The 25,725-nt window shown below is 38.9% G+C and overlaps 1 protein-coding gene across 2 annotated transcripts in view; it reads right to left on the bottom strand.

Moving 5' to 3' along the window:
* USP9X (ubiquitin specific peptidase 9 X-linked) overlaps positions 1–25,725 on the bottom strand; it is a 102,624-nt gene that overhangs the window by 11,901 nt on the left and 64,998 nt on the right. The window contains exons 24-37 of one of the 2 annotated variants that reach the window (XM_071565605.1): positions 23,121–23,246; positions 21,565–21,690; positions 16,171–16,337; positions 12,201–12,309; positions 11,468–11,614; positions 11,200–11,346; positions 10,224–10,431; positions 7,661–7,881; positions 6,636–6,826; positions 6,008–6,181; positions 3,890–4,031; positions 2,967–3,717; positions 2,349–2,472; positions 889–1,114 (exon numbers count right to left, since the gene is read on the bottom strand). In XM_071565605.1, the coding sequence (XP_071421706.1) occupies positions 889–1,114; positions 2,349–2,472; positions 2,967–3,717; positions 3,890–4,031; positions 6,008–6,181; positions 6,636–6,826; positions 7,661–7,881; positions 10,224–10,431; positions 11,200–11,346; positions 11,468–11,614; positions 12,201–12,309; positions 16,171–16,337; positions 21,565–21,690; positions 23,121–23,246 (2,859 nt within the window). Of the gene's footprint in view, positions 1–888; positions 1,115–2,348; positions 2,473–2,966; positions 3,718–3,889; positions 4,032–6,007; positions 6,182–6,635; positions 6,827–7,660; positions 7,882–10,208; positions 10,432–11,199; positions 11,347–11,467; positions 11,615–12,200; positions 12,310–16,170; positions 16,338–21,564; positions 21,691–23,120; positions 23,247–25,725 lie in introns of both variants that reach the window. The other variant, XM_071565597.1, reaches the window with a different exon arrangement.

The following is a 25,725-nucleotide window of genomic DNA, read 5'->3' as shown; positions in this document are numbered from 1 at the left end:
AGACTTCCATCACTCAATACCAGAATCTTTTAACTGGGCTTTTTCTCCAATAACAGAGAGGCTGAAATACTCAAGAAATCCACAGACAATTCCATTGTCAGTTTCAAACACTTAATCAAATCACCTCTACAGGTGTATCTCAAATACCTCATGAAACAAAACACTGTCAAGGCCTGTGTAGCTTTAACTTAATGCAAATTCTTTTGCTGGGTACAGCAAATACAGTCTGAGAAGGTAAGGGGAACCATATATATAGGAAGTGTCTTACTGCAGACATTAAAGATCAAGATGATCAAGAAAAGGCTCAAAAAGGTTCATCTTCTGAATTTTAATAGAGTCCAAACAAAAACATTGTTATGACAAGTATTACATTAAGTTGCAGGCCTTTTTTTTGTTTGTCAGTTCCAGCTGTGTATAACCAGGCAATTCACCGTCTACTCCTCCTCAAAGTTACAATTTTACTGTTGCAGGATACAGGATGAAAACTTGGGAACTCCTGCACGTTTTAAGTTAGTTTATTTTTGTTTGTAGGGCTTATTTATTTGTTTATTTTAAAATTCTAAGTGAAAAGCAAGGGTTCACCTCCCTACAAATTACTTTAGTAAAGAAGTCAGTACTTCTATTTTGCAGATTTCAGACTTACAACTCAAAGTTCTCACTGCTTGCTCTTCACAGAGACTTACAGACGAGGGGAAACTGAACCCCCCTGACAGCAACTCTCTCATAAACTCGGAGAGTTGCATCATGTTAAGCAGTGCAAAATGGCCTGTACAGATTTCCAGTCAACACTGATGTACTGATCTACTCCAGAATTTATTTACCATTAAACGCTTATAATGAAGAAGCAAAAAGTAAGTTTAAAAATCTTTTTGTTAGAAAATTAAATACCTGACTGGAAGGTCCAGGAGAGGCAAAAGGTGATGGACATGGTCCGTCTTGCAATGAAAAATGTGCAATAAATACTATAAGTTTTGCAAATGCACCCCTCACTTCTGCACTTGGGCACTCCAGAAGGTACTCGGAGAAGCGGTTTGAGACATTAAAAAGGACGTTGTGTGCAAACCAAAAGCGAACATTCTTGCTGTGACGGAGGAGGATGCACAATGCATCATACCTGAAACAGAGAACGGCACAACTGAGACTGTGACCAAACACAGATGCTAATGAATTTGGCAGACATGCTCTTTTGCAAAATTTCAAGAAATTACATGTTGAAGGCGGTTCCCAAACATTAATGCTTCCAATGAGATAAACTAGTTCCTGTAGTGACACTCTGTTATGAGCAATCACAAGTTAAACACATACTCAACTGAAAACATTCAACTGCAGCACTTTACTTCTGTCACCTCTATGAACTAAGACTGCATTACACACCCCTAACTCCCTAACACTCAAAGCAGGTCCTATTTTGGCAGCCATCACTCCCTCTGTAGTAGGGAACAAGGTGGATTTCATGACCTGTGTATGACAGGTAACTAAATACGTAAACTAACAGGAATTTACATTCTCATTTACAGGTCTAAAAAACACACAAACCAAAAATCAACACCCAGAGTAAAGTATTTGTTTCAGGGAAGGTCTTGCATGACTCTGTCCTCCTTCCAACAGTAATATTTGAACTCTGCTTGATGTCTTAAAATAACAGGAGTAACTCAGCTACTCTGAAAGTTGCTATTGGAGGAATGTATTTGCCATGTACTACACAACTACTTACTAGCAGCAGGTAAACTGCTGGTTACCATGAATACTACATTTTCTCTCTAATTTGACCAGTAGTAACCCACATTCTTCTCCCCAACACAAAATAACCCAGCTTAAAGACTCAAATGCTGTGGTGCAGTGAGTAAGATTTGTGCTGTTTGTATGACTTTGAATTACAGGCCCTGTAACAACATACAAAAAGCTCTCTGCTAACAGGGTCTCAAAGGCTATATATGTTTCACAAACAGAACATGTATAAGCTGCCACAATGGATTCAAACCAGCGTTGTTCAGAACTACTCAAACAATGAATAAACCGTTCTGAATTTGTAGGAAAACATAACCTGTTGGTTTTTGCTACCGACAGCTTCTACTCCTTTATTCTTTTTATCAAAAGACAGACAAAAGCTCTGTCTGAAAAAGAACTTTGAAGTTGTTCAGCTCAGCAGCTTGTTTTAAGGCTCAGTTTCCTCCAGTATTCCTGTTCAGATTTTCTCCCCTTTTCATTCACACCTTCACCACATATTTTGGGAAGAGAAGAAAAGAAGACAGACCACATACACCTTTTACTGTCATATGTAACTAAATGGGATCTTTTAACACACATCAAACTTCAAAAATTGTAATTGTTGTTAAAAGACAAGATACCAATCACTAGCAGGGCCACGGACTATTTTCTTTGTGTGAAATCCTGTGGTGAAGAGAAATCTAGCAGCAAGCTGAATACTAATCATAGTTATTTCTTCTGCTTCAGGCAACAGATGATCTTGTCCTAAGGGAAAATCAAAATACATGTTGACAAAATAAAAGCAAGTTAAAATAATTTCACTGATTTTGTCTGACACGGTGTTCCAATTTTAACACAAAACAGGATCAAAACAGCCTCTAACTTCTATAATGCATCATTTGAAAATATCAGCTTTAAGACAGGCATCTGGAGGATAACATGTATCTGATTCTAGAAATGCAGCATCTCACCTCTTAGAACTATTTGCAGCAGAAAAGCCCCCAAACTTCAGTAGTTTAACTTGACTTAGTACATAACCTAAGTAATAGTTGTCAGTTTATCAAACTATTTTTTGGTAATATTCTGGCAAATTATCACTGACAACTCAACAACACATGTTTAACTTCAGAAATCCAGGAGGACAAAATAATCAAAGCAGAATGCACAAGATTTTCCCTGTCTTGACAAATTCATGACCACATGAATCAAAACTCTTCCTGCAAGAGGTTAATCCATAATTACCACAGTAACATACTAACCTGGAGGAGGATTTAGGTAGACACTATTACAAGTAAGCAACTTCTTTATGAACTGGAAATATTCCAGGCTGTACTGCATCCGATTGTGCATGAACTGCACGTTCTGCTTCCTCACACTTCGCTCGATGGCTGATGGCATTTTAATCTGATGGGGTTTAGTGGTGATAGCTATTTCTGAAATATATTTTATTAGTTCATTGTCTTTGTCTATTGTGTCCATTCGTTCATAAAAAAGAATGTAAGCGTTCCACCACCTCTTCTGGCGCCTGTAGGACATTCGCTTCATCATGTGATCAAACACTTCTCCCATGTACTCTCCACCAAAACACTGGTTTTTCATTTCTTCATCGTCATCCATTTTACACTCTGTCACATCTCCATCATCAAACTTATACCACCGGTTCTTCTCCCCGTCCCCGCCATTCCTCTGGATAATGTAGGAGTAGTAGTGCCCTCCGCTGGCCTGGCCACTGTGCACCAGCACCCCCACCAGCCTGTACTTGGTGCTCCCAGAGTGCTCGTTTTCCGACTGTTCGTTTTGTATTATCTGATTTTCAGGATTCACGTCATCCCCTTCCAATTTTGCCACGCCTGCCACCGTGTAAGGCTCCATGTCCAGTTCTCGTGGAAATTCAAAGTAATCATTGAATTTGATTGCACATTCCCTTTCCCAGTCGTAATCAAATCGTTTCAACTGGATTGCAAGAACTGGAGGCAACTTCTTGATCAACAAGCGTTTCACTGTATCAACCTAAAAAAGGACATGAACAGCTCTCTTTAAGTTTCCATTCATACACTCTCACCAAATACCAAATTCAGTGACCAAAGGATGACTTTTTTCCCCTCAACATGAACTAAGACTGAACTCAGTACAGCTGTTGTATTGCAGCTGTGCACAAATTTAATACATAAGGAATCATTACCTTTTTGTTGCATTTTTCACAATGATATGCATTTGCACCTTCCAATAAATCTCCTTTGACGTACTGTTCCAAAGAATCAAGAAGGTTTTGGTGATTTCTTATATCTACATTCAGAGTTGTGAAGGATTCCTCACATTCATACCTACCAATGAACAGGCAAATGTGTGAGAAAGGTATATGTGTGTTCAGTTTTGTGTTTTACACGTGCTACAGTGTGAAGGCAGCAAAAAAAGAACTGAACTCTTTTTTTATTGTACTCTTCCTACAATTACATTACAGGATCTGCACACTGTATTTTCTGATCTGCACTCACTATAGTTATTTTATGAAGATCACAAAAATTACTTCTCTGTCTCCAGTTCACTGAACAGATCGTGGAAGTTGATCTTTTTAGCAAATCACATTTTTAAAGCAGCTGAAGTAACAGGACAGACTTGGCAAACCAAGAGAGTAGAAAAGCACAGAGAGCAGAGCAGAGCCCTTTTTCCACTGTTGATTTTAACAGTCTGGAATTTGAATGATAAACACAAATGCTGTATCACACCTAAAGACAACAGTTCAAACAGATTTCAGTTAAACAAACAAACAAACAAAAAGGCTTTGTATTTTCTATTTGGAAAAAAAATGAGTAGCTGCCTTCATAAAACCACTTTGCATATTTATGACTGCCTTTGACACACCATGTTCTAATACAACCTTCAAACAAATTTCTACCAACAAAATGCTTGAGAGACAACAGTTGATACATCTTGGAAACAGTTTTTTGTTTTTATAAAGAAGTGATGAATAAATTTAACAAGTGGCACCTATTGCAACATAATCCAGAAGGGCTTGTTTCTCTGATATGCAATCAAGCCTCCAAGGCTGAATAAATAAATATTTAGAAACGCCTCAATCAATAGTAATATTCATTCATCTATTAAATACCTTACAAAATACAGATATGCTGTTAATTTGTCACAGTCAAACCCACAGTTTAGTTACCATCAGTTTTCTCCTCCCTAAACTACAACCAGGGTAACATATTTATTAATAAGGACAACCACACAAACCCACTGGAGTTCCAAAAGGACAGACAATACTTCAGGATAACACATCTCAGGAATGAATGGCAACTCATGTTGCTTCACATCTGTGTCTGCCATTTAATTACCCACAGCATATAAAGTAAGATTAGTACTTTCATTTTACCTTGTAACATTTCAACTTAATTCCAGTCACACATTTTAACCAGTGGAACGAGATGTGCCACTTATAAATTCTTCCAATTCACACGTGAGCTCAACTGAAGCTGAAACATTACCACAGTAAAGCCCCTTTGCACCAGTTTGTCCCTGTATTTTAATTGCTAACTGAAGCTACAGCAAATATTAATTTTCACAATAAAGAGAATCTGCAATGGTGATGTGCAGAGATGGGTGTTGTTTAAGAATCACACATGATCTGAACAGTAAAAAGGCCAACTGATAGTGATATGAAATTAAACACAATAATATAAAAGCCAACTGCTGAAAAAGGACAAGTTCATGATCAGGCCATCTTGAATCCTGCATGCAATTTTAATCATCCACCTGAACAGAGATATACAATGGGATATATATGGACAGATGAAAAGTCCAGGGAATTACAACTTAATAATGTCTGCTTCTACTCCTTCACTAATCACCATCATCAGTGAGTGACAGACTGGCAGTCTGACTTGGTATAGGTGTGACTTTTATATATTCTATACAAAGCTGAATTTCAGTATTCACATTTTAAGTTAATTACAAATAATAGCAGAAAACTTTTTAAGAAAAAGATTGTTGGCCAGGTCTTGATACATTGCTTTTGGTTCCTAAATAGTTTTCACTTTTAACATGAAAAAGCTTTATCTTTTCCTGCCCTGATCAATACACTCACATGCAACCTGCAAATTAGAAACAATAATAATCATTTCAAGACACTTGAACACAAATTAAGATCATAGAAAAAATAAGGTAGCAAAATCTATTCACTTTAAAAAGAAACCCAACCTCCCCCCAAAACCTCAAACCACTCTTGACTCTAATCACTTTTATGAAGATACAAACATAGGTTGTTTTTCTGTAAAAAAAGAGCAAAATCTTAACCACTTACCGATGTGGGCATCCTTGACAAATCTTCTGGTCAGCAAAGGACCCTCCTAAAACTTTACTTAACATTGCTGGATGGCCCAAAGCTTTTAAAGCTTCATCTAAACTGTCCACCAAGGAATTAAAAAATTCTAAAGCATCATGTTGTTCACGGAGATTTACAGGTTCACCCCAAAGTCTGAAAATGAAAGAACACTCTTGTCAAGTATTTTTTTGCTTTTGTTCTTCAACAATTTCTTTTCTAATAAAACCCCAACTATTCAAGCTATTAATCCCTCCTTCTTACTGAGGTAAACATCTGCTGGTGTTTCATGTAGGATACCACTACCTATACTGTCTCTGACACTTTCTGGTAAGTAAAAAATCAAGTTTTTGTGTATAACTTCATAGGTAATTCAAAGTCTTAATATCAAGGCCAAGAAGTGCTAAAATTCAGAATAACCACCCTCCTATAAAAACTTTGGTTTATTAACAGACTTCTACAGAATGGTGAAAAGGTAGGATAACAAATGCAATGCTGCACAAGTTCTGCTAATTTACACTTTACACTACCACCATTTTTTCTACTACAATTAGTTTTGTTGCATTTCAATGATCCAGTGAACAAAGTCAACACTAAATTTTGTATTTACCTAAATTGTTTCCAAAACCCTCTTGGTACATAGTACTGTAGCCTGGAAGCTGCTAAATGACCAAAAATTACTTGGAGATGCCTCAGAACTCCAATATTGTACTCTTTTCTATCTTCTGTTTTACTCAGTGCTGGTTTGTCTTCATACTGGTGTGGGTAACCAAACACATCATCTCGTGGGTCAACATTGCTCTGAAAAGTAGAAGGAAATTTGTGCAATTAACACTGATAGGCAGCTGTCTCACAGCCTGTTGTATCCCTTGGTTAATTCAACAATCTAAGGTGTTTCATACTCTCAGCTGATAAAACAAATACTGTCTTTGTAAGCATTAACAGAGTTCGGGTGGCAGAAATAACACATGTTGCTTTTCCAGTACAAATCCATGGGGAGGAATTCTGCAAACCTGGAGCTTCTGAGCTGCCCCTGTGGTGGAGAGCCTACCCAAGTACAACATATTATGCTCTTTTCCCCACTGCTATCAGTGGGAATCAAAGTGATTGATTAACAATTGACATTTGTTGTAACCTTTTCATAAAAACAGGATTACAATTTAAATATAAGTCATAGAATCGATTGGGTTGGAAAAGGTCTCTGAGATCATCAAGTCCAACCCTTGGTCCAACTCCAGTCCCTTTACCAGATCATGGCACTCAGTGCCATGTCCAATCTCAGTTTAAAAACCTCCAGGGATGGGGAATCCACCACCTCTCTGGGCAGCCCATTCCAATGCCTGAGCACTCTCTCTGCAAAGAATTTTTTTCTGATCTCCAGCTTCAATTTCCCCTGGCAGAGCTTGAGCCCATGGTGGCCTCTTGTCCTATTGCTGAGTGCCTGGGAGAAGAGACCAACCCCCACCTGGCCAGAACTTCCCTTCAGGTAGTTCTAGACAGTGCTGAGGTCACCTCTGAGCCTCCTCTTCTCCAGGCTAAACACCCCCAGCTCCCTCAGCCTCTCCCCACAGCACTTGTGCTCCAGTCTCTTCTCCAGCCTTGTTCACAGAATCAATTCTACATAAGTAAATTTACCTCGTTGTCCTGCTTTTCATCCCCAGACATGTCATCATCTACATCACTGCCTGTGCCTTCAATGGCAAGAATCCCATTCCTGATGGCTGGAATCATGTACAGCTGCTGAATGACAGAATTCATGTAACAAGTGGCACCAGCATTTTTTAGCCCTACAAATCCCTTTGGTGGTCGAGGCCCAACAGGTGGTAGATATTCCCATTCTGTAAGAGCTTCACAAGCTAAAAGAAAAAAGCAGAATGTGATTAGGGAACTATTTTGTTATAAAATATGGAGAACATCAATGCAGTATTAAGGGCAGTTGCAGAGAATTATTATTAGTCTGTATCATAGTGCAGTTTAATAAAACAAATGTTGCACCAGAAAACTTAATTGCTAAAATTAACACAACTTCTATGAAGGACAGTTCTACCTGCAATCTTAACATTACAACATTTTCTTCTATTGCATAACTAAAGAGGTGACTAGACAGAAATTCATAATTAAGTATGAAACAGAAGTCCTTTCTCAATACCAGCAAACTTCGTAGTTGAAAAATTCAGTTGAATGAATCTAGAATATATAACCAATTTTTAAGCCTTCCAAAAATTTACAATCCTTTTAAAATTACAAAATTTCACTTAAGCCTCACTTTCCCTTGCCAGGATGGGGAATAGTTTTAGGAAATGCAATTTCTATGACTTGAGAGGGATCTGGGAGAGAAGACTCAGGAGTTAAAAATATGTATCACATCTCTTCAGAGTACATTTATGATCATAATTTCCTGGCTAACCTGTAGTTCTGTGCTTTTAACACAAAAAATTCTGACATAAGAGAGCATGCATGTTTACAAGCAAACTTGGTCTATGATGACAGAGCATGCACAGTTCACACATGTGTTGTCTCTTCTGTCTGACATACCACTGGGATGTGGTGATCCATCGTGCTCATCAAATACCTCAGTGGAAGGAAATGCCATGAAATCCTTCTAATTGTGAAGTGACAAGAAATACACTACTTCCCAATAGGAAAGGGTGAAGAAAAAAGGATGAGGAAGAGTGGAACACCGTAAAGCTGCCCTTTTCATTTATTCATTTGAGATGGAACCACACAGGAAGAGACTGTAAAACCTCAAATGACTCACTGATAGCACCATCCAAGCAAGCAGCACTGCCATGGTGAGCAGCAGTGCACAATTCCCACTTTGGGATACTGTTTTTAGGTGCTTACAGTTTTCCTGAACTCTCTGAGTTTAAACATTCTTTTAAATCACACAATGGTTTGGGCTGGAAGGGACTTTTTAAAGATCATCCAGTTCCAACCTCCTGCCATGGGCAGGGACACCTTCCACCAGACCAGGCTGCTCAGAGCCCCATCCCACCTGGCCTTGAACACTTCTGGGGATGGGGCACCCACAATTCCCTGGGCAACCTCCCCCAGTGTCTCAGCACTCTCATAGCGAAGAATTTCTTACTTGAGTCCAATACAAATCTACTTCTCTCTCAGTTTAAAATCATTGCCTCTTGTCCTGTAACTACAGGCCCTGGTAGAGAAGTCTCCATCTTTCCTATAAGCCATATTTAAGTAATGAGGTCACAACAAGGTCTCCTCAGAGCCTTCTATTCTCCAGGCTGAACAACCCCAGCTCTCCCTGCCATTCTTCCCATATGAGCAGGAGTTTGTTTGGTTTGATGGTGTTTGGATTTTTATTTGATTGTTGCTGAGTTTTTTCCCTGTCCCTGTTAGTATTACAGCCAAAATGGTTTCACTATTCCACTCAGGGCTGAAGAAAATATGCTCCTGTCTGTTTATTTCTAAGAAAGTCTTACATACTTTTTATGCTAAGAATGAGCCTTTTGCCATCCTTGTGAAAATCAGTCCAAGTTTCACTTGACTCCTGGCTTCTAAAGTACTAACAATGGCAAGTTTTTGTACATCCTGTAATTGTTGTAATCTTTCTCCCCTGAGAAGGAGAAAGTTCTTTCAGTGCAGAGCTGTGCTGAGACAAGGCCAAAACTGAGAGAAAAAATGCCTGAGGAAGGACTACAACAAGTAGAGAATGAGTTCAGAACTAAAAAGAGAAACAGGACAGTGGACTGTGTCTGTGTGTGGACAACAATGACCAATTAGGTGAGCAACCAAGAGACTGGCACTAAAACTGAGCCGAAGATACCTGATGAGGTTCTGGGATGGGTTAGGCAGAGCCTGAAACAATGAGCCTGATGAGACAGAAGTAGAAGATACAGACAGAATGAGGTTCCTGGGAGCTGGTACGGACAAGGGGGAGTAGTCAGAGACTGGGAGAGGAAGGGTCAGCCTGTGCAAGTGACTGGGCTGTAATTTGGATGCAACCATGTAATGCAAGTCAGTACATTTACTGCATGAAGAACAAATAAAGGCTACACTGACAACCTTTTCTAGATTTTGACAGTCTGATTTTGCAACATAAAAAGCAGCCACGAACCACAAACTAAAAAACTCAACATCTGGTTCAAAGCATAATAAACAAAACCTATACTTGATACATACATTGAAAAGTAGAGAATAGGTAATTAAAAGTATTACATACTAGTGATTGCTGTACCTATGTAATACATTTCCGTCAAGGTGTCTACAATCTGTTTGAGATTCCGCACACATCCAACTGCAAGTGCAACTAGGAGCTCAAAGCCAGCATTAATGGTGGCTGGGGAGCTACAGACTGGTATGGCCTGCTCAGCAGGCAATTCTCCATTTCTCATGTACTGTAGATAAACATTGGATGCTGGGAAGATGAAATCATCTATCAACTCCTGAAAAAAAAAGAAAATAAATCACCTGTTACCACAGAAATGCACATTATTTTCTAAGACAGTAAGAGTTATTAAGTAAATGAATGTCTGAGAACAAGAAGGGTACTCGAAAAAAAAAAAGAGTAAAAATTGAGACCAACATCATAACGAGCTTTTAAATTTAGAACAGAATATCTCCATTCAAAAGTGGTTCCCTGCAAACCCACCTCTCCACAGCAAGTTAAAAATAAATCTGTACTTGACTGGTAAAACATTTCCTTTGCCAAACCAGTATTATCTACAAAGCTCCCTATCAATTAGTGCTGAAAAATCCAACATTCCTGCTATATAATATCAGAGGTACAAAGAAAACAAGTGATTAAAGAGGCGTTCAGATGTGATGCATTTGTTCAAACCTGCCATCAGCATTAATAGCACTAAGAACATGAGCAGAGAAGACAGTACATGGCTATGCAGGAAAACCTGTACAGGACTGTCCTGTATCCAGCTCACTATCCTTGTGTGATGTTTGTCAAGTACTGGAATATCATAAGAATGAGAATGTTAAGTACACTTTATGAATGAAATCAAAAATTATTTCTAAAGAAAGCATTAAACTCCAATTAGAAGCACTTTTATGGAGACAGACCACAAGATGTGAAGTTTCTTTTTACTTATTTATGGGTAAAATCAACCAACAAAAAGCAAAACACTTCCCCCTCAGCCCCGCAAAAACCTGAAATGCCCGAAGACAAAAACCCCTCCATTGGTCAGAAAACTTCAACTTACCTTAATGAGATTAGCACCTCCTTTTTCACAACCAATATGGTATTTCTTCTCAGGTGTCTGGAATGCCAACAACTCTTTCGTTACTCCAAGGTGACCCTCTAAAATAGTTTCTTCAACACCTGTTTCCCCTGTTCTTTTTACTTCATCCTGCCATTGAAGAGAAAGTCAGGATACTCCAAATAACACCCATTTACCAAGCTTAAAACTGCACTTTGCAACAAAGCAGCAAGCAGCTAATTATAAGGAATAAATTGACCCTAAAACTTACCCTAATCCTCTTAAGCCAGTCGATTTCATTATTGAGAAGAACTTCAGCATTGGGTACATTAATATTACTGTTGTAAGCATAGTTAAGCAGATGTCTCAGCAGAGTGAAGTAGTCTCCAGAATGCTTAGCTCTCTCTCTCGCTGTACTCTGTGTAAACCAAACACAAATGACAGAGAATTCACACACCCTTCTTCTCACAGTGCAACACCAACACATTTTACCTCAGCCTGGCAGTAAACATGAAAGAAAAGAAGTAATTTTTAACCTTTCAGAAGTTGACAACTGTATTTAGCTGTTAATGAAGGACTCCTCGACTATTTTAGTAGAAGTTTCTATACCTGAGTAGGAAAAAACCAAACAAACACTGAAGTGATCAAATTCAAGAACAGGAGCACACGGAACAGAAAGGCCCTGGCAGGCCCAGTAAGAGAAGGCAGTAACTGTAGGTATCTATCCATCTGCTGATTTTTATTTGAAGATCAGCACTGATTAAGGGTCAAATGCAGATATTAAAAGTTACTGTTCATGTTCTAATCAGAAAACACAAAAAAGTCCCTTTTCGCCCCATCTGGCTCCAATGGAAATCAACTGTTCTGTTTGCCTGTGGGTCAAAAGGAATCTGTACTTTAATGACTGCTGCTAACAGCAGTTTGTCTTTTCTTACAAATATTTTATCCTATTAGGTTTTACAGAAATTCACATTGTACTCAAGCCTTTATCTCTACAAACTTACCCCTAGAACAGTAAACAGCAGAGTAATGAAGAAAAGCAGAGGTCTCTGTCCCATGCAACACCTGGTAGCCATTAAAAAGAATTGCTCCTGTGCCATCTGACGAACAGTTCTGCAAATCATTTAATAGAAACATTAAATTCAATTTCCCTATCCAAACAGGACATTAAAAAAAATTAAATTTGTGCTTATCTGCTTAATGTAATTTTCTGAAGCTGAACATAATGTAAGAAATGGGAATATTTTAATTATTCACTACCCATCATGTTGTTCCTCCTTTAAGTGAAATTTCAGACATGTGAACTACTATTACAAAACCTTTCCCACAAACCAAATATTTAAAGGTAAAGGAAAAGAAACTTGCAAGCACCCAACCACTACACTTACTGTGTAACACAACAAGCAATTTGCAATACTAAAGAATTCTTTTTCCTAATCAAGCACCAGTTCTACCTGACAGACAAACCAGAACTACCCCAGTAAAACTGCTCTTATGCATCACTACAGCATTTTGCCGAACATCCTCAAGTGATCAAAATTTATCATTAGTAAGAAATGAGAAAAGATGACTTTCCTGAAAATTCAAGTGGCTTTAATGAAAGGAAATTTTCCATCTCAGAACTTAATCCAATCGCAGCAATGGATAAGCTCCAGTAAAAAAGTATTTAAGGCACATCCTATTCTTTCAAGCTGTAAGATTAATTGTCTGAACATTATGTCTTGTAAAAACTGTTTGGATCAACTCTGCTTCTGTGGGAAGAGACTACAAATGAGTGCTGTGCTTTATGGAAGTCTCTCAACATATGAAAAACTGGAGTTTGCAGTGTCTGGTGTGGCTGTCATTGTTTTCTGCCCATGAGGGAAGTGGGGAAAGCACACCAAAAAATCCCATTCCCTTCAGAGTTCTTTCATGTGTGGCTACCTGTTGTTTCAAAGATACACAAGAACCTTGACGTCAGAGCAAAGACACACCTGGCTGAACACCCTGTCTCTGGTACCATGGACAAAGGAAAGCACACAAGAACACAGAAGATGCAGTCACACTACTCCAGAAAGTTCTCTCAGCTTCTAACAATTTGTGGTTCAGGAAGACTATCCAAAGCAGTATTTCATAGCCCTCACTGGACAAGTTCATGAAAGAACCCCTCAAACCATTTCCAAACTGAAGTTTTACACTGCTTAAATGTAATGCCCAAGAAGGTCTTACACAAAGAAATACTGTTCTCTATTTGTTCTCCCTTTGCTACTTCTGATTTTAAGGGTCTCTGTGGTATTCTCCTCCCACCATTTATCTCTCCTCCAATATGAAGTGCCCCCAGCTATTCAGCTGTTCCTCAGATGGAAGTAATTTCAGAGCTTTGATCTCCCTTGTCACCCTTCTCTGATCTCTACAAGTTCTCCTATACTGCTCCAACTTGCAGAGGACTGTAGGGTGGGGGAGCTTTGGATTGTTCTTAACAATAACTGACATTTTACAGGGTCCAACTGCTGATGTTTTCACAAAACTTCTCACAGAATTTTATTTTAAGATGCAATCCTTCAGCTGCTTGGCACACACCGCACAGACAGTCCCTCAGGACCACGCACTCGAAGGTAGAATGACATAGATACAGGTGGCATTTTCCCACAGTGAGAATCGTGACCAAGCGAACACACACCTCACACTGTTACATTTCTGAGGAGGATGCACTGTTTGGATATATCTATTATGTTTTTGTGAGCCTACAACAATTAAGAGTTCTTAGGGAATTGTGAGTGAGAAGCACCTGCCCCAGCACAGGCCTGTCATGCTGTATTAGACACGTGACAACAGCACAGAGCTGTGCAGCCCAGGGCATGAGCTGCACGATGAACTCACACTCACCCTGTGAAACAGCTGGAGGTCAAGCACCTTCCACAGGACAGGCAACCTGATCCTGTCCTACTGAAAGCTCCAGGATACAGATTTCTGGTCAGTTAACAGAAATCAGCCTCCTCACTGGGTCTGAGAGCCATTGCTTTACACCAGCACAGAGAATTTTTAGTTATTCAGGGCATAAATAAATAAGCACTTTGCTCTGAGCACTTTGCAGAGATCAGTGGAAGACTTCTGGGTTCCAGGATTATTTAGGACTAAGTGTTCAGCAATCCACTGTGGACTAAGCCAGTCTTGCACACAGGGGACACCACTATAAATCAATTATCCTGGAGAGGAAGAATGGCTCTAGCATTTAGTATCAAACATGTTGCACTGTTTCAAAATTCAAGGCAGCATGGTTATGCTCTGAGCCAACAGCACAAGTCCCAAACTCAACCTCTGAAAAACAAGCAATCCATAGGATCTTTTCCAGAAAGATCCTGTTTGTGAGATCTGAACTTGATCATCTTCCTTGTCTTTTATGGTGCACCAAAAAGATTTTCTCACATACATATTTCTGTCACATTGTTCTCTGACGGAGCATAGGAGAGTAGAGAATAATAGTTGAAAAAGGCAGGATATTCAGAATTCTGTCTGGTGTTTGCTAAACTTTCTCTGCACTGCAAAAACTAATTTGTTTCCACATTAATTCAGAACAGGAACTTTTTAGCAGCTTAGCTCAATTTCCCCATCTTCAGTTACAAAGCAGTTTCTATCATGTTTATCCTTTTCTATCATGTAATAATGAACAGATGCACCATCCTAAATGAGATTAATTTATATATCACAACCTTTACAAGCATATGAGAGAAAAGAGCTCAGTGGTAGCTTCTTGTACTGACAGTATGAACTATTTTTCCAAACAGCAATCCTGGCAAGCTTCAGTGAAACTGAAAATTCAACACCCCTGTACAACAAGCTGCAAACTAATAAAGCTTGTGGGATTTTGGTAACACTCCTCAGTTTCACCAGTGTGTGCAAACTGATCATTGTAAAGAGATACTCTGGTGATACTATTGATCCTTTTGTTACGGTGAATATTCCTGAATATAAAAATTTTCAACCTGTTTACCAAGAAAAGTAAAACTCCAAAACACAGTGCTGAAATTCTGACCCCATTTCATCTGAGCACTCCACACTCTGACTCCCTTTAAAATGTACTGAAAGGCTTAAGACAATGTCACTAATTTCTGATCTCTGCCATTTCTCAAAGGAAAGTTAAAATATTCATCAAACATGAGTGAGGTATCTTAAAAAACTAAAATTAACTCTTTAGTAAGACTTCCAAGCACTGGCAACCATGATTAATAACAACATAAAAAACCTTTTCTCCTGGACGGCTTCTAAGAATGCGCACCCTTATACTTCATATCATGATTTCAGATGGGCTAAAAGTGACAAGATCCATAACACAGATGCTGCCTAAGGAGACTCATAGGAATTTCCTGGAGATAATGAGAGACCCCTGAACTCTACCACAGCACTGTAGGGCACTTCAATCACATGGCTTGTGGCAGCTCCCACTGATCTTCCTTCCCTGTCCACCTGTGCCCCAACATTGCTGAGAGCTCCTCCAAGATGCTGCTGCTGCACCAGGGGACAGCTTTGGTGTGACACAAGGGTACCACTTCAATGCCAAAAACCCCAGAGGATTAAATCTTAACTTCCCCCTCTCCTCAAACTGCTACTACTGTACCTTGTCTTTTCTTAACAGGAAAGTTCTTCCTTATTATCTAAGTCACTTAAATATTCTAAAGTAGCAAATATTCACACTATTTCTAAAAAACACAAAGTATCTATTACTGTAAATAATTTGTTCTACAGCCATCAGTAGCACATTATCAGACATCCATCCATCTGGCTTGACAATATCTCCTGATGGGTAGTAAGAAGATGGGACTGATATTCAGAACAGGTATCCAAATTAGATTTATATAGGCTAACAATAATTAAGACAGCTGCAGAGAAAAATCACTTAAATAAGAAGTCACTGCTTTGCATTTAGGCTTCAAATTAATTTTTAATCATAAAGTAGTTAGATGTGATTTTAAAAAAAACCAAAACACCAAAACTTACTTGCTGTGACAGTGCAGTAGTAAATCAATGATAAATGTCTGCCATGCCTTCTCTTTACTGAGTGCATCCAGTGCCGTTGGAATCAAAGCAAAACAAAGGGTCATCACCTCCAAAGCTTCACAGCAAACTTGTTCATCTTCCATGTCTGGTTCATTTCCTGCATTTGTCTGTGAAAACAAACAAGAGTGCGCAAAGTGGGTATAGAAAAAAATCCCAGGAAACCCAACTGGCTCCAAGGTATATGCACTAAACACAAACCACAAATTTATATACTAAGTGATTATCAGTGCCAAGTATTATATGCACTCCACTCAGATCTGAGTTAAAGCACTGTGTGGGAAGACTTGAACTTCCAGTACTGTGCTTCTCCTCAAAGGAAGACCCCAAGCATGAACTTAAGGAGCCAGAATTTAAATGGAAAGCTGGCAGGCAGAAGTTACATCAGTTACTACTGTTGGAGTTGTTTCTTTGTTTGTATCTGGGGGTTTGCTGGGGTTTCTTGTTCAGCTTTTCTTTACTACTCAGAACATGAAGTTTAAAGTTTGGAGAACATTTACTCCTTAAGCTGAGAAAGGCTCTAGTGCTGGATAATTCACCAGTAAGTCCAGTTTTACAAGGCTTTGACACTCACAACTTAATTGACCAAAAGCTTCTTAATACTGCTAGCATTTATTCATTACTCTACTATTTTTTAGAAACATGAAAGGGCTGAACAAAATTTCAAACATAGCTGTTGTGGTGATTTTTGAAATAGAAACTAGTATTATTGCTAATTGGCACAGAGGTTCCTCTTTCAACTACACACTTGAATCAAGTGAGTTGATTCTGGCATATTTTTCCAAAACAAATACTCTGAGAATAATGGCAAGCCCTCTCCCCCATCTAAAAGTAATTAGCTTCAAGAAGTTCTGGAGCAACTGAATGTGTTCAGGTCTCAATTCATGACTTACAAATCATGCAAGTTAGCAACATTAACTAGATGAATTAATTAATTGTTTTATATGTGGAAAAGTATCAAGATTACGTAGGGAGAAAGAAGGGATTACAATGCAGAAAAGATGAACTAATTGTGAACAGGCCAAAGGATGCCTCAGCCTGGCAACAAACACTATTTTGTGTTTGTGCAACAGCTACAAATCCAGAGACAGTCCCCACACTGTGGCGGGAGGTCATGGCAATTCTGACACATCCTGAGACCTCAAAGCAAACACAGGTGCTTTGAACAAGTTCAGGACTGCACAGGCTCTGCAGTGTCCAGAAAGGAAAGTTGTTTCTGCAGGGCTGCAGGGCTCCAGCAGAAAGGCAAAGTGCACCTTGTACTCAGTGCAGCACTTCCCTACAGTCAGGCACCACGAGCTGAGGGGTCTCTCCACATCTCTCCACATCTGAGTGTTTCAGGTGCCAGGAGCCTTCTCTGACTAACAAAGTGACACCACTGGCAGCTGCACACAGTTATCTTCTGCCAAGGAAGGGACTCCCATATAAGAACTTTTTGAGGCAGGAGGCAGAAGAGACTCCATACAAGTTATGCTCTCAAATTAAATTATCTTAGCTTTAAAGTTTAATTCAATTTTCCATTTAAGTTCAGAAGCTTCTTTAAGTGCTCAGCATTCTTTCAGAAGTTATTCTTGATGGGACTGCTCTGGAATGCCTCTTCAAAAACATTTCCCATTGTAGCCTTTGATGTTTTTAGGAATCCTGAGATGTCATTCCTGATTCCACAAAAATCAGTCTGCTTTTGTTCTTACACTAACATTTAATGATAAATCTCTATTCAACACACTTAGCAAATACTTCTATAACCAATGAGTTAATGTTCAGATGGCTCTGAACTTGGGAGCCATCTGAAAAGCAGTAATGTCTGCAGGTATTTTTTCTTCAATAATTGCCAGTTCCTGCTGAAGCTGATCAATTACATCACTTAACTGCTCTACTTCCTCATCATTTTTTTTCACATGTTCTTGTTCACTTTTCAGACTCTACCTGGACTTCAAGCTCCCGTATATGTTCATTTTACTCTTCAATGACCTTGTTGCCAGTTGTGCCATCAAGTTGCTGCTGCAGTTTTGCAATTTGTTCATGAAGATGATATTATTTCCTGCTCTTTTTCTTGCATGATGTTCACGAGCCTCTCAGCCACTAAATGCTGGTCCTTTATGGTGGCACCTTCAGATTTCTGGATAGCTAGTGCCAGTATTTCCATTTCATCCTTAAATAATTTGTTCTCTTGTTCAAGTTCTTGCAAGCATGTAGTGGACTCCTTTCCCTGAATTTCTAGCTGTATGTGCAATTGCTGAACTTCTTAATTTTTATCGAAACTGTTCCTCCAGGTTCGTGACCTCTTTTTCCTTTCTGTCCACAGCTTCTCGTTCAGTTTGCAATTGTACTTCAAGAGGTAACTCTCCCTTTACTATGATTGTGCCAAACTGTTTCCTTTCCTCTACCTTTTGCAAGTTGTCTGCAGCGATGATTAAGGCTTGTTCCAGTTCTCTTATCCTGCATTTCAGCTTCTCAATTTCTTCCTTTCGTTCTTGTATATCTCTCTGAAGCTGCTCCTTAGTGAGCAAAAGCTCGCTGCATTTGTCTGTTTTTCCTTTGAGATGATTTGTTAACTGTTCAACCTCTCCTGTCTGATGTTCACTGACAGGCTGACTCCTCTGTGGAATCTTCAGCTGTTGTTCCAGCTTCTGTATCTCTTCCTGGAACACATCTCTCTCATGCTCTCGGTCAATTGCTTGCTCATCTAGAAATTTTCTTGTTTTCTCAAGTTGTTTTTCCAGGGCCCAGTTTTGCTGCCTTAAGTCCATTAGTTCTGCATTTTTTCTTGCTCTAGCTCTATGAAATGATTGACCTGTTCTTCCAAGTCTATTTCCAAGACTTTCACTTGCTTCTGAAGGTCGTCATACTCTTTTTCAGCTTGATGCTGTACTTCAACTTTTTCTTTCATCAGTTTTTCTGTTTTCGCCAGAAGTTGTTGCTCTTTTGGCCCCACATCTGCTCTCAAGGCATCCTTCTGTCTGGAGAGTAACTCTTTTTCTTCCCAGACCTGCTGCTGCTCAGCCTCTAACTCCTGCAATTAGTTACCTGTACACAGCAGCTCTTGCTCTAGATGGTCAATTACATCGACTTTTTCCTGGAGTTGTTTTTCCAGAAATGCTTTCTCATCTGCATAACCATCAATGAGGCCTTCAGCTTTACTGAGCTCCAAAGCCAACTGCTCTCTGGTTTTGGTTTCCTCATTAAGATGTTCTTGTAGCTCTTCCTGATGTTTGATAAATTCTGTGGCCTCCTGCTGCTTTTTGAAGGACTCCTGCATGAGTTCTGTCTGAGTGATTTCAGCATGTTCCAGCTGACCTGAAATTTCACTGAGAGCTTCCAGAAGCTTTTCAACAGCTGCCTGTAGTTGAGAACTAAATATTCAGAATGAGCTCTTCATTTTCAGGATCTACTTCCACCCCACTTTCTGCAAGATGTTGACCCAGTAGTCCATCTGTTGCTTCTGACCACATGTTACCATCATCATCTCCCATGCTACTACCATGATATGAGGAACAGGACTCTTTTTCACATTCACAGGGATACAGGGTTTTACCTCTGTCTCTGTGTCCCATCCAGCTGGTTTGGATGGCTGGACTTTCCCAGACCGATCCAATAACCCAAGAACATGTTGACCAATTGTCTCCTCCATTGCCACAGTTGTCTTCACAACTTCTAAAAGAATCTTCACGAGTTTTTCCTCTTTTTTATGTTATACTAGCAAAGGGGACTTTATTCCCCCTTATTACTTCTGCAATTTCTTCCTCTTTGTAGTTTCAAATTTTTCCCTTCAATTTTTATTTCCCTTTTGCCTGGCATAAACCAAATACAGCTGCCATTTATTACAATGTCCATATAAGGTTTAATAAGAATAAATAAAACAAAAAACCAAACAACCCATAAAATCCTCCAAGGGATGACTGCTTTCAAAGCAATTTTACAGAATTGAAATATTTTCAGCCAGAAAAACGTTAGAAAAGCACTTCTAGGTCTATTTTCTTTTAGGTGTATTTTCCCTAGTACTGCTCTTAAAACATCCTACACATAGATACAAGACATATCTGTGTGCCTGGAGTGTTACACCAACTACATCACATTTAATGTGCCATTTTATCACCTAAAAACCCCCAAAGCCCCAGGTTACTTCATGAAGGAGTCATGCTCACAGCAGCAGAAGCATCATGCCACTATGCAAGATGAAGGTGTTGCATTTTGCTGCCGTAAATATTCTTCTTCTAATTGCTCATTTAAGCACAACAGCTAATCCCCCATGAATAAAGTCCCTTATGTATTCCTTTCCATTTTACCCTCAGGCAACTATTGGCAGTCCTATACCTGATTTTATAAGATGAAGAGGTGAAGATGCTGAGAGAACAAAATGCTACTTTTTAAAAAATCACTGCCAAAATACGAATTACTATTTCCTGTAACTGTAAGCAACATTCAACACAAGGTGTGTGATCCTGTACTGATGTATAACCCCCAACTCCTAGCTGTGAGTGTCAAACACATGTGAAGTCATCAAGATGTTTTACAAATCTACTTAATACCGGGAAAAAAGTCATACAGGCTTAGCAACTATTTTTTTTCACAGAATCACAGAATGGATTGGGTTGGAAAAGACCTCCAAGATCATCAAGTCCAACCCTTGGTCCAACTCCAGTCCCTTTACCAGATCATGGCACTCAGTGCCACAGCTCCAGGGATGGGGAATCCATCCCCTCTCTGGGCAGCCCATTCCAATGCCTTATTACTCTCTCTGCAAAGAATTTTTTTCTGATCTCCAACTTCAATTTCCCCTGGCAGAGTTTGAGCCCGTGCCCCCTTGTCCTATTGCTGAGTGCCTGGGAGAAGAGACCAACCCCCACCTGGCCAGAACTTCCCTTCAGGTAGTTCTAGAGACTGCTGAGGTCACCTCTGAGCCTCCTCTTCTTCCTCTTTTCAGAGGTAGTTTCCCATCAATTAGCTCATTTCTCATTCTAGACTGTACGTATGTGTTACATCAACTTCTGCAGAACAGACCTTTTAAGTCTGAAGACAAGAAAAACTGGCATTGCAAGAAATACTTATTCCTTATTTAGATACAGAATCTAACGGGGTTGAACATGTGTTACAGCTTCTTACAGAACTGATGCACTTTTGAACTGACATCAGGGTGAAGCTACAATTAAACAGTTACTGAGAGAAGCAATTTGGATTAGAACATTGAACTGTGGTATGACAATGACACGTACTACACTCTGAAATACATCACCAAGGTACCCACCTAAAAGCTCTCCACACTCTAAGCCTGACTTGGTCAGCAGACTCTTTCATAAACAAAGTTTTACAGAAAAGTATTTGCTTAGGAATTCTTACCTTTTCATAGATTTTACTAATTTCCTCATTCGAGCTGAAAACCAGCTGAACTGACCCACAACCTGATGCCCAAACAATCTTTTGCACTGCCCTGATAACACAGATATCAGGGATGTATTTTGAAGCCTAAAAAAAGGGGAGAAATAAACCAAAGCAACATTAGAATGCATCTGCAGGTAACATTACAATGGATTCCAATTTCTCACAAATGTATTTTACAGAAAATTTAACAAATTTAATAAAAATTTTTCCTTAAATAGGAAAAAGGGAGATGACGTATCTTGAAAACTATTTGTACTTCACTTATGACAAATTTCATTTTTTAACAGAAAGCAGGATGTGTGCAACTCTGATTCTGAGTAAGGGTTAGCAGAAACTACCAACTTCAATCCTAAAACATTCTCAATTCGGGAAAAAACCAAGAAACCACCAAATATGCATCTGGAAGGCAGCCAGCCTGTTGAGCAATGCAAAAAGCTGAACTTATTTCAGGGTTTTCCCCACCATGGTATTTATTGTGCTGGCTGATGGTTAGCCCCACAAACTGATGGTGATCAATGTGATCATTATATAAGGGGACGGTTCTACATTCAAGATATACAGGGTTTAATATTAATAAGAACACAGCTCATGTGTTTTATGGATGCAGAATCACCTTCAGCACTTTGTGCATGGACTGAGTTAACATCCAACAGCTCCACTGACACACAGACATTACAGAACACACCACAGCTGTCACCACAAAACAGAGCCAAAGTCTGTATTGTAAGTAGAAATATCAAAAAAATAGGCAATCTCTAAAAGCAGATCCTAGACAGTTTTCAAAAATTTCAAGTCCCATTTTTCCAATGCTCAGACAATAAAAAAGGGAGGCTGAACTACTCTCTCTGCATTAGGAAACCTGAGCAGTGTCCACCCATTCTCATACTGATGTGGACATCAACAGTAGTTACAAGAAAAATAATGAGTAAGACTTTACGTTTGCAAAGCACATTCTTTAAATCTACTGAGGTCCACAATCCAATTTTTCACTTGTAACATTAATCCATTTCAATGTGTAAAGATACACTGATCAAAATTTCAGACTTTTCTCTTTCAGCATTAAAAATCATGCTCAACATTTTAAACCTTCCTCTCCTTTTCTGTGTTTCTCTTCAGGAAGAGAATGCTCCTCAGAAACCAAAACATAAAAGACCAAAACAAGGAGAAAGTATCACACAAAATGTTTTCAATATACTCGTTAATTTCTTTAGATCTATTACATCCATTTTCCAAAGTTCTGATCTAAGTGCAATAATATTCACAATCCATTAAAGAGCTTGTATAGAACCTGCATCTTCACTAAAGCCTCTTTATGGTATTAAACACCAAATTTCACAATCCATATGGAAAAAATAAATTAAAGACTTTCAATTAACAGCTTATGAAGATCATCTAAAATGTTGCATGACACTTTAAAAGGAAAATCCACGTTTTACAATGCAGTAAATTTAAGAATTAAAAAAAGAGGAAGAATGCTATAGGAAAACAGGTGATACAGAAAGGAATTCACCAACCTCATCAGATATTTGCTGTGCAAGACGTATGGCTACATTTCTCAGCATGCACTCTGAAGTTGGATTAGGAATGTTTTGTAGAGCATTTTGTAGCACCACTGCCTGGTCATGAGTAGCCTGGTTTATCTGGAAGAAAGTACATCTTACACTTAATTTTACATAGCAAAAAAAGCAAAAAGACATGAAGATCTAAAGTTTAGTGGAACGCTTTGGTAGACGTAAGCAAGATCTTTGAAGGAAAACTACTTATAGAATCTGCAAACATAAGACAAATAAACCTCTTGTTTTCAAACAGACACCATCACATCTGAAGGCACTTTATGCTGCAGTGCACAGTTAACAGAGTACAGGTAGTTAAGAGGAGAGGCACTTGCTCAAAACTGACTAGGCTTGGAGGCTTGTTTGTTGGTGAGATTACTGACCAAGATTATTCATAACAGAATGTTTACAGTTACACCTCTTTCCCTTTCTGTTGATGTGGGAAAGAAAGGGTTTGGTAAAACAATTGGGTAATAATGTGCAGACAGAACATGGCTGTGACGTTCATTATACTTAAGTGCATTTTAAACATCCGAGTAGAGCACTACGAAGAATTCTGTTCTGAATTATCCTTCCTCTCTCTTTTTATGGTATTTTCACAGCAGAAAGAACAGCAAGACAGGTATTTATCTTTCCTGTATTGGTTTGAGCAGAGAGTTCCCTCTCCTTGGGCTGTCATAGTTTTGACAGTTCAAATCTGAAATGGTTGTTTCCTCCTCACAGATAAACAAAAGTCTGTGGGCTGTGGTTACAAGTTAAAGCTTCTTGTACAAGAGTTTCTTCATTTTCCTGCACCATTTCATTCAAAAAACCCATTTCAAACGCTGCTAAAAAGACACATTGAAGCTGCTCTGTAACACCTGCCTTTGGCTGTAACTGGTTGCTTTGTCAACTTCACTGGGACAGTTGATTTGGGGAGCAAAATTACAGCACCCCCACTGAAAACTAACAGAACTGCCACAGTCAATTCGTTACTGGAAGCAGGCTGGAATTGACCAACCACAGAATACATGGGGCAAACCAGGTTCTGTGTGCCAGAATACTGTGTTTAACAACATTATTAATTCAACTTTCTATGAAAACAAGGAAGAAAGTAAAAACTTAAAAGGTCCTGGTGACAGCAACAGACTGGTAACTGAAAGTCACATAACCCTGGTTACCTCATCTCTCAAGTACTGATGGAAAGCCAAGACAGAAAGTTTTGCTTTGGTACTTCTGCTCCAGGCAAGACAGATCAAAGTTATTAACAAATTTCACCTCCACCCCAAAGTGTGAGCTTATTGGTGCTGCAGTGTAATACATACAAAAATCAAAGTCCTACAAACAGGATGATGATGACAGCAACAATAAAGATGCTTTTTACCAACAAATCACTTAATATTATTAAATTAGATGTTTGCAACACCAACAGTGAATGTCAGCAATCGTGGATAAATGTTACTGCCTCTTAAGAGGTCAGCATAAATCTGTCAAACAGTACATGATGATATCTGTGTTCCAAACTACCTTTTGCATAATTATTTTAAGAAATTATTATGGTGTAAAGTGCAGTAAAATTTACTCATTTAAATAGATGAAGGATAGGGTGGCAATCATGTCTGCTGTAAGATGTTTCTATTACATTCTAACATGAGGCATGAAAAGGGATCTTCACCTCTGGAAAAAGAATTAATCATGTATCTTCCAAAGATACAGCTAAGCATAAGAGAGATAGTTATTTTTCAGACTTAAGGGGAATGTACTTCTCTGCTTCAGATATGGATCTTAGTCAGGATTGTGGAATAAAGTGCTCTGAAGTGAGGCCCTCTATGTATTCTTGAGTAGAGCCTGACAGCTCACACAAATATTTGGGATGGAACCTCACAAAAGGGAAAAAAATAGCTAAATAGCTGGAATGCTTGTGAAGCAAATGTCCAAGAACAGCAGCAAAGTTTACTTTTTGGGCTTTATGATGTACATAAAGCTACTGTAAGAGGACAGAAATACAACCTTGACCCACACCACACTTGTCCAGATGCAGAAAAACTAACCTGCCATGCTAAACATGCATCAAATCTACCACTACAGACGTGAATTCACACCTGGGTCACACTTTTCCCTTTCCAATTCTGAGAAATCTTAGGGTAGGACACTTTTCAACCATGAGCACTTAATTTTGCAATGTACCTAACTGTTCTCTGCAAGAATTTTCTACAGACAATTGTCAGAATTAGGAATTTAGCAAGCCAAAGACTTGTCTTTGTGTAGACAAAGGGCTCTCAATGTCAGTTCTGTTGGTTTCCGCTCTACTCATAAAGAGGAGATACAAGAAACTCAGAGGCACATCCTTCACCATACTCAGCAGCTCAAGGGAATCAGAATTCTTTTTGAGAACTGAATTTATGGGATAGATGTATTTAGAAATTACAAGTTACCTGTGCTGACAATCATGCAAATCACTGAAAATCATATCAAGAGCAAGTGCATCTCAAACTTAACTTTTTACCATCACAAAGAGGATTTTTTTAGTAAGTTTATCTTTTTTTTAAATTGTAAGACAACATTATCTGAAAGTAACATGAGTTCT

This window comes from Pithys albifrons, chromosome 1, assembly GCF_047495875.1.
Source record: "Pithys albifrons albifrons isolate INPA30051 chromosome 1, PitAlb_v1, whole genome shotgun sequence".
NCBI lineage: Eukaryota > Metazoa > Chordata > Aves > Passeriformes > Thamnophilidae > Pithys > Pithys albifrons.
The sequence above is the reverse complement of the archived record's forward strand: the minus strand, read 5'-3'. Positions and strand labels throughout refer to the sequence as shown.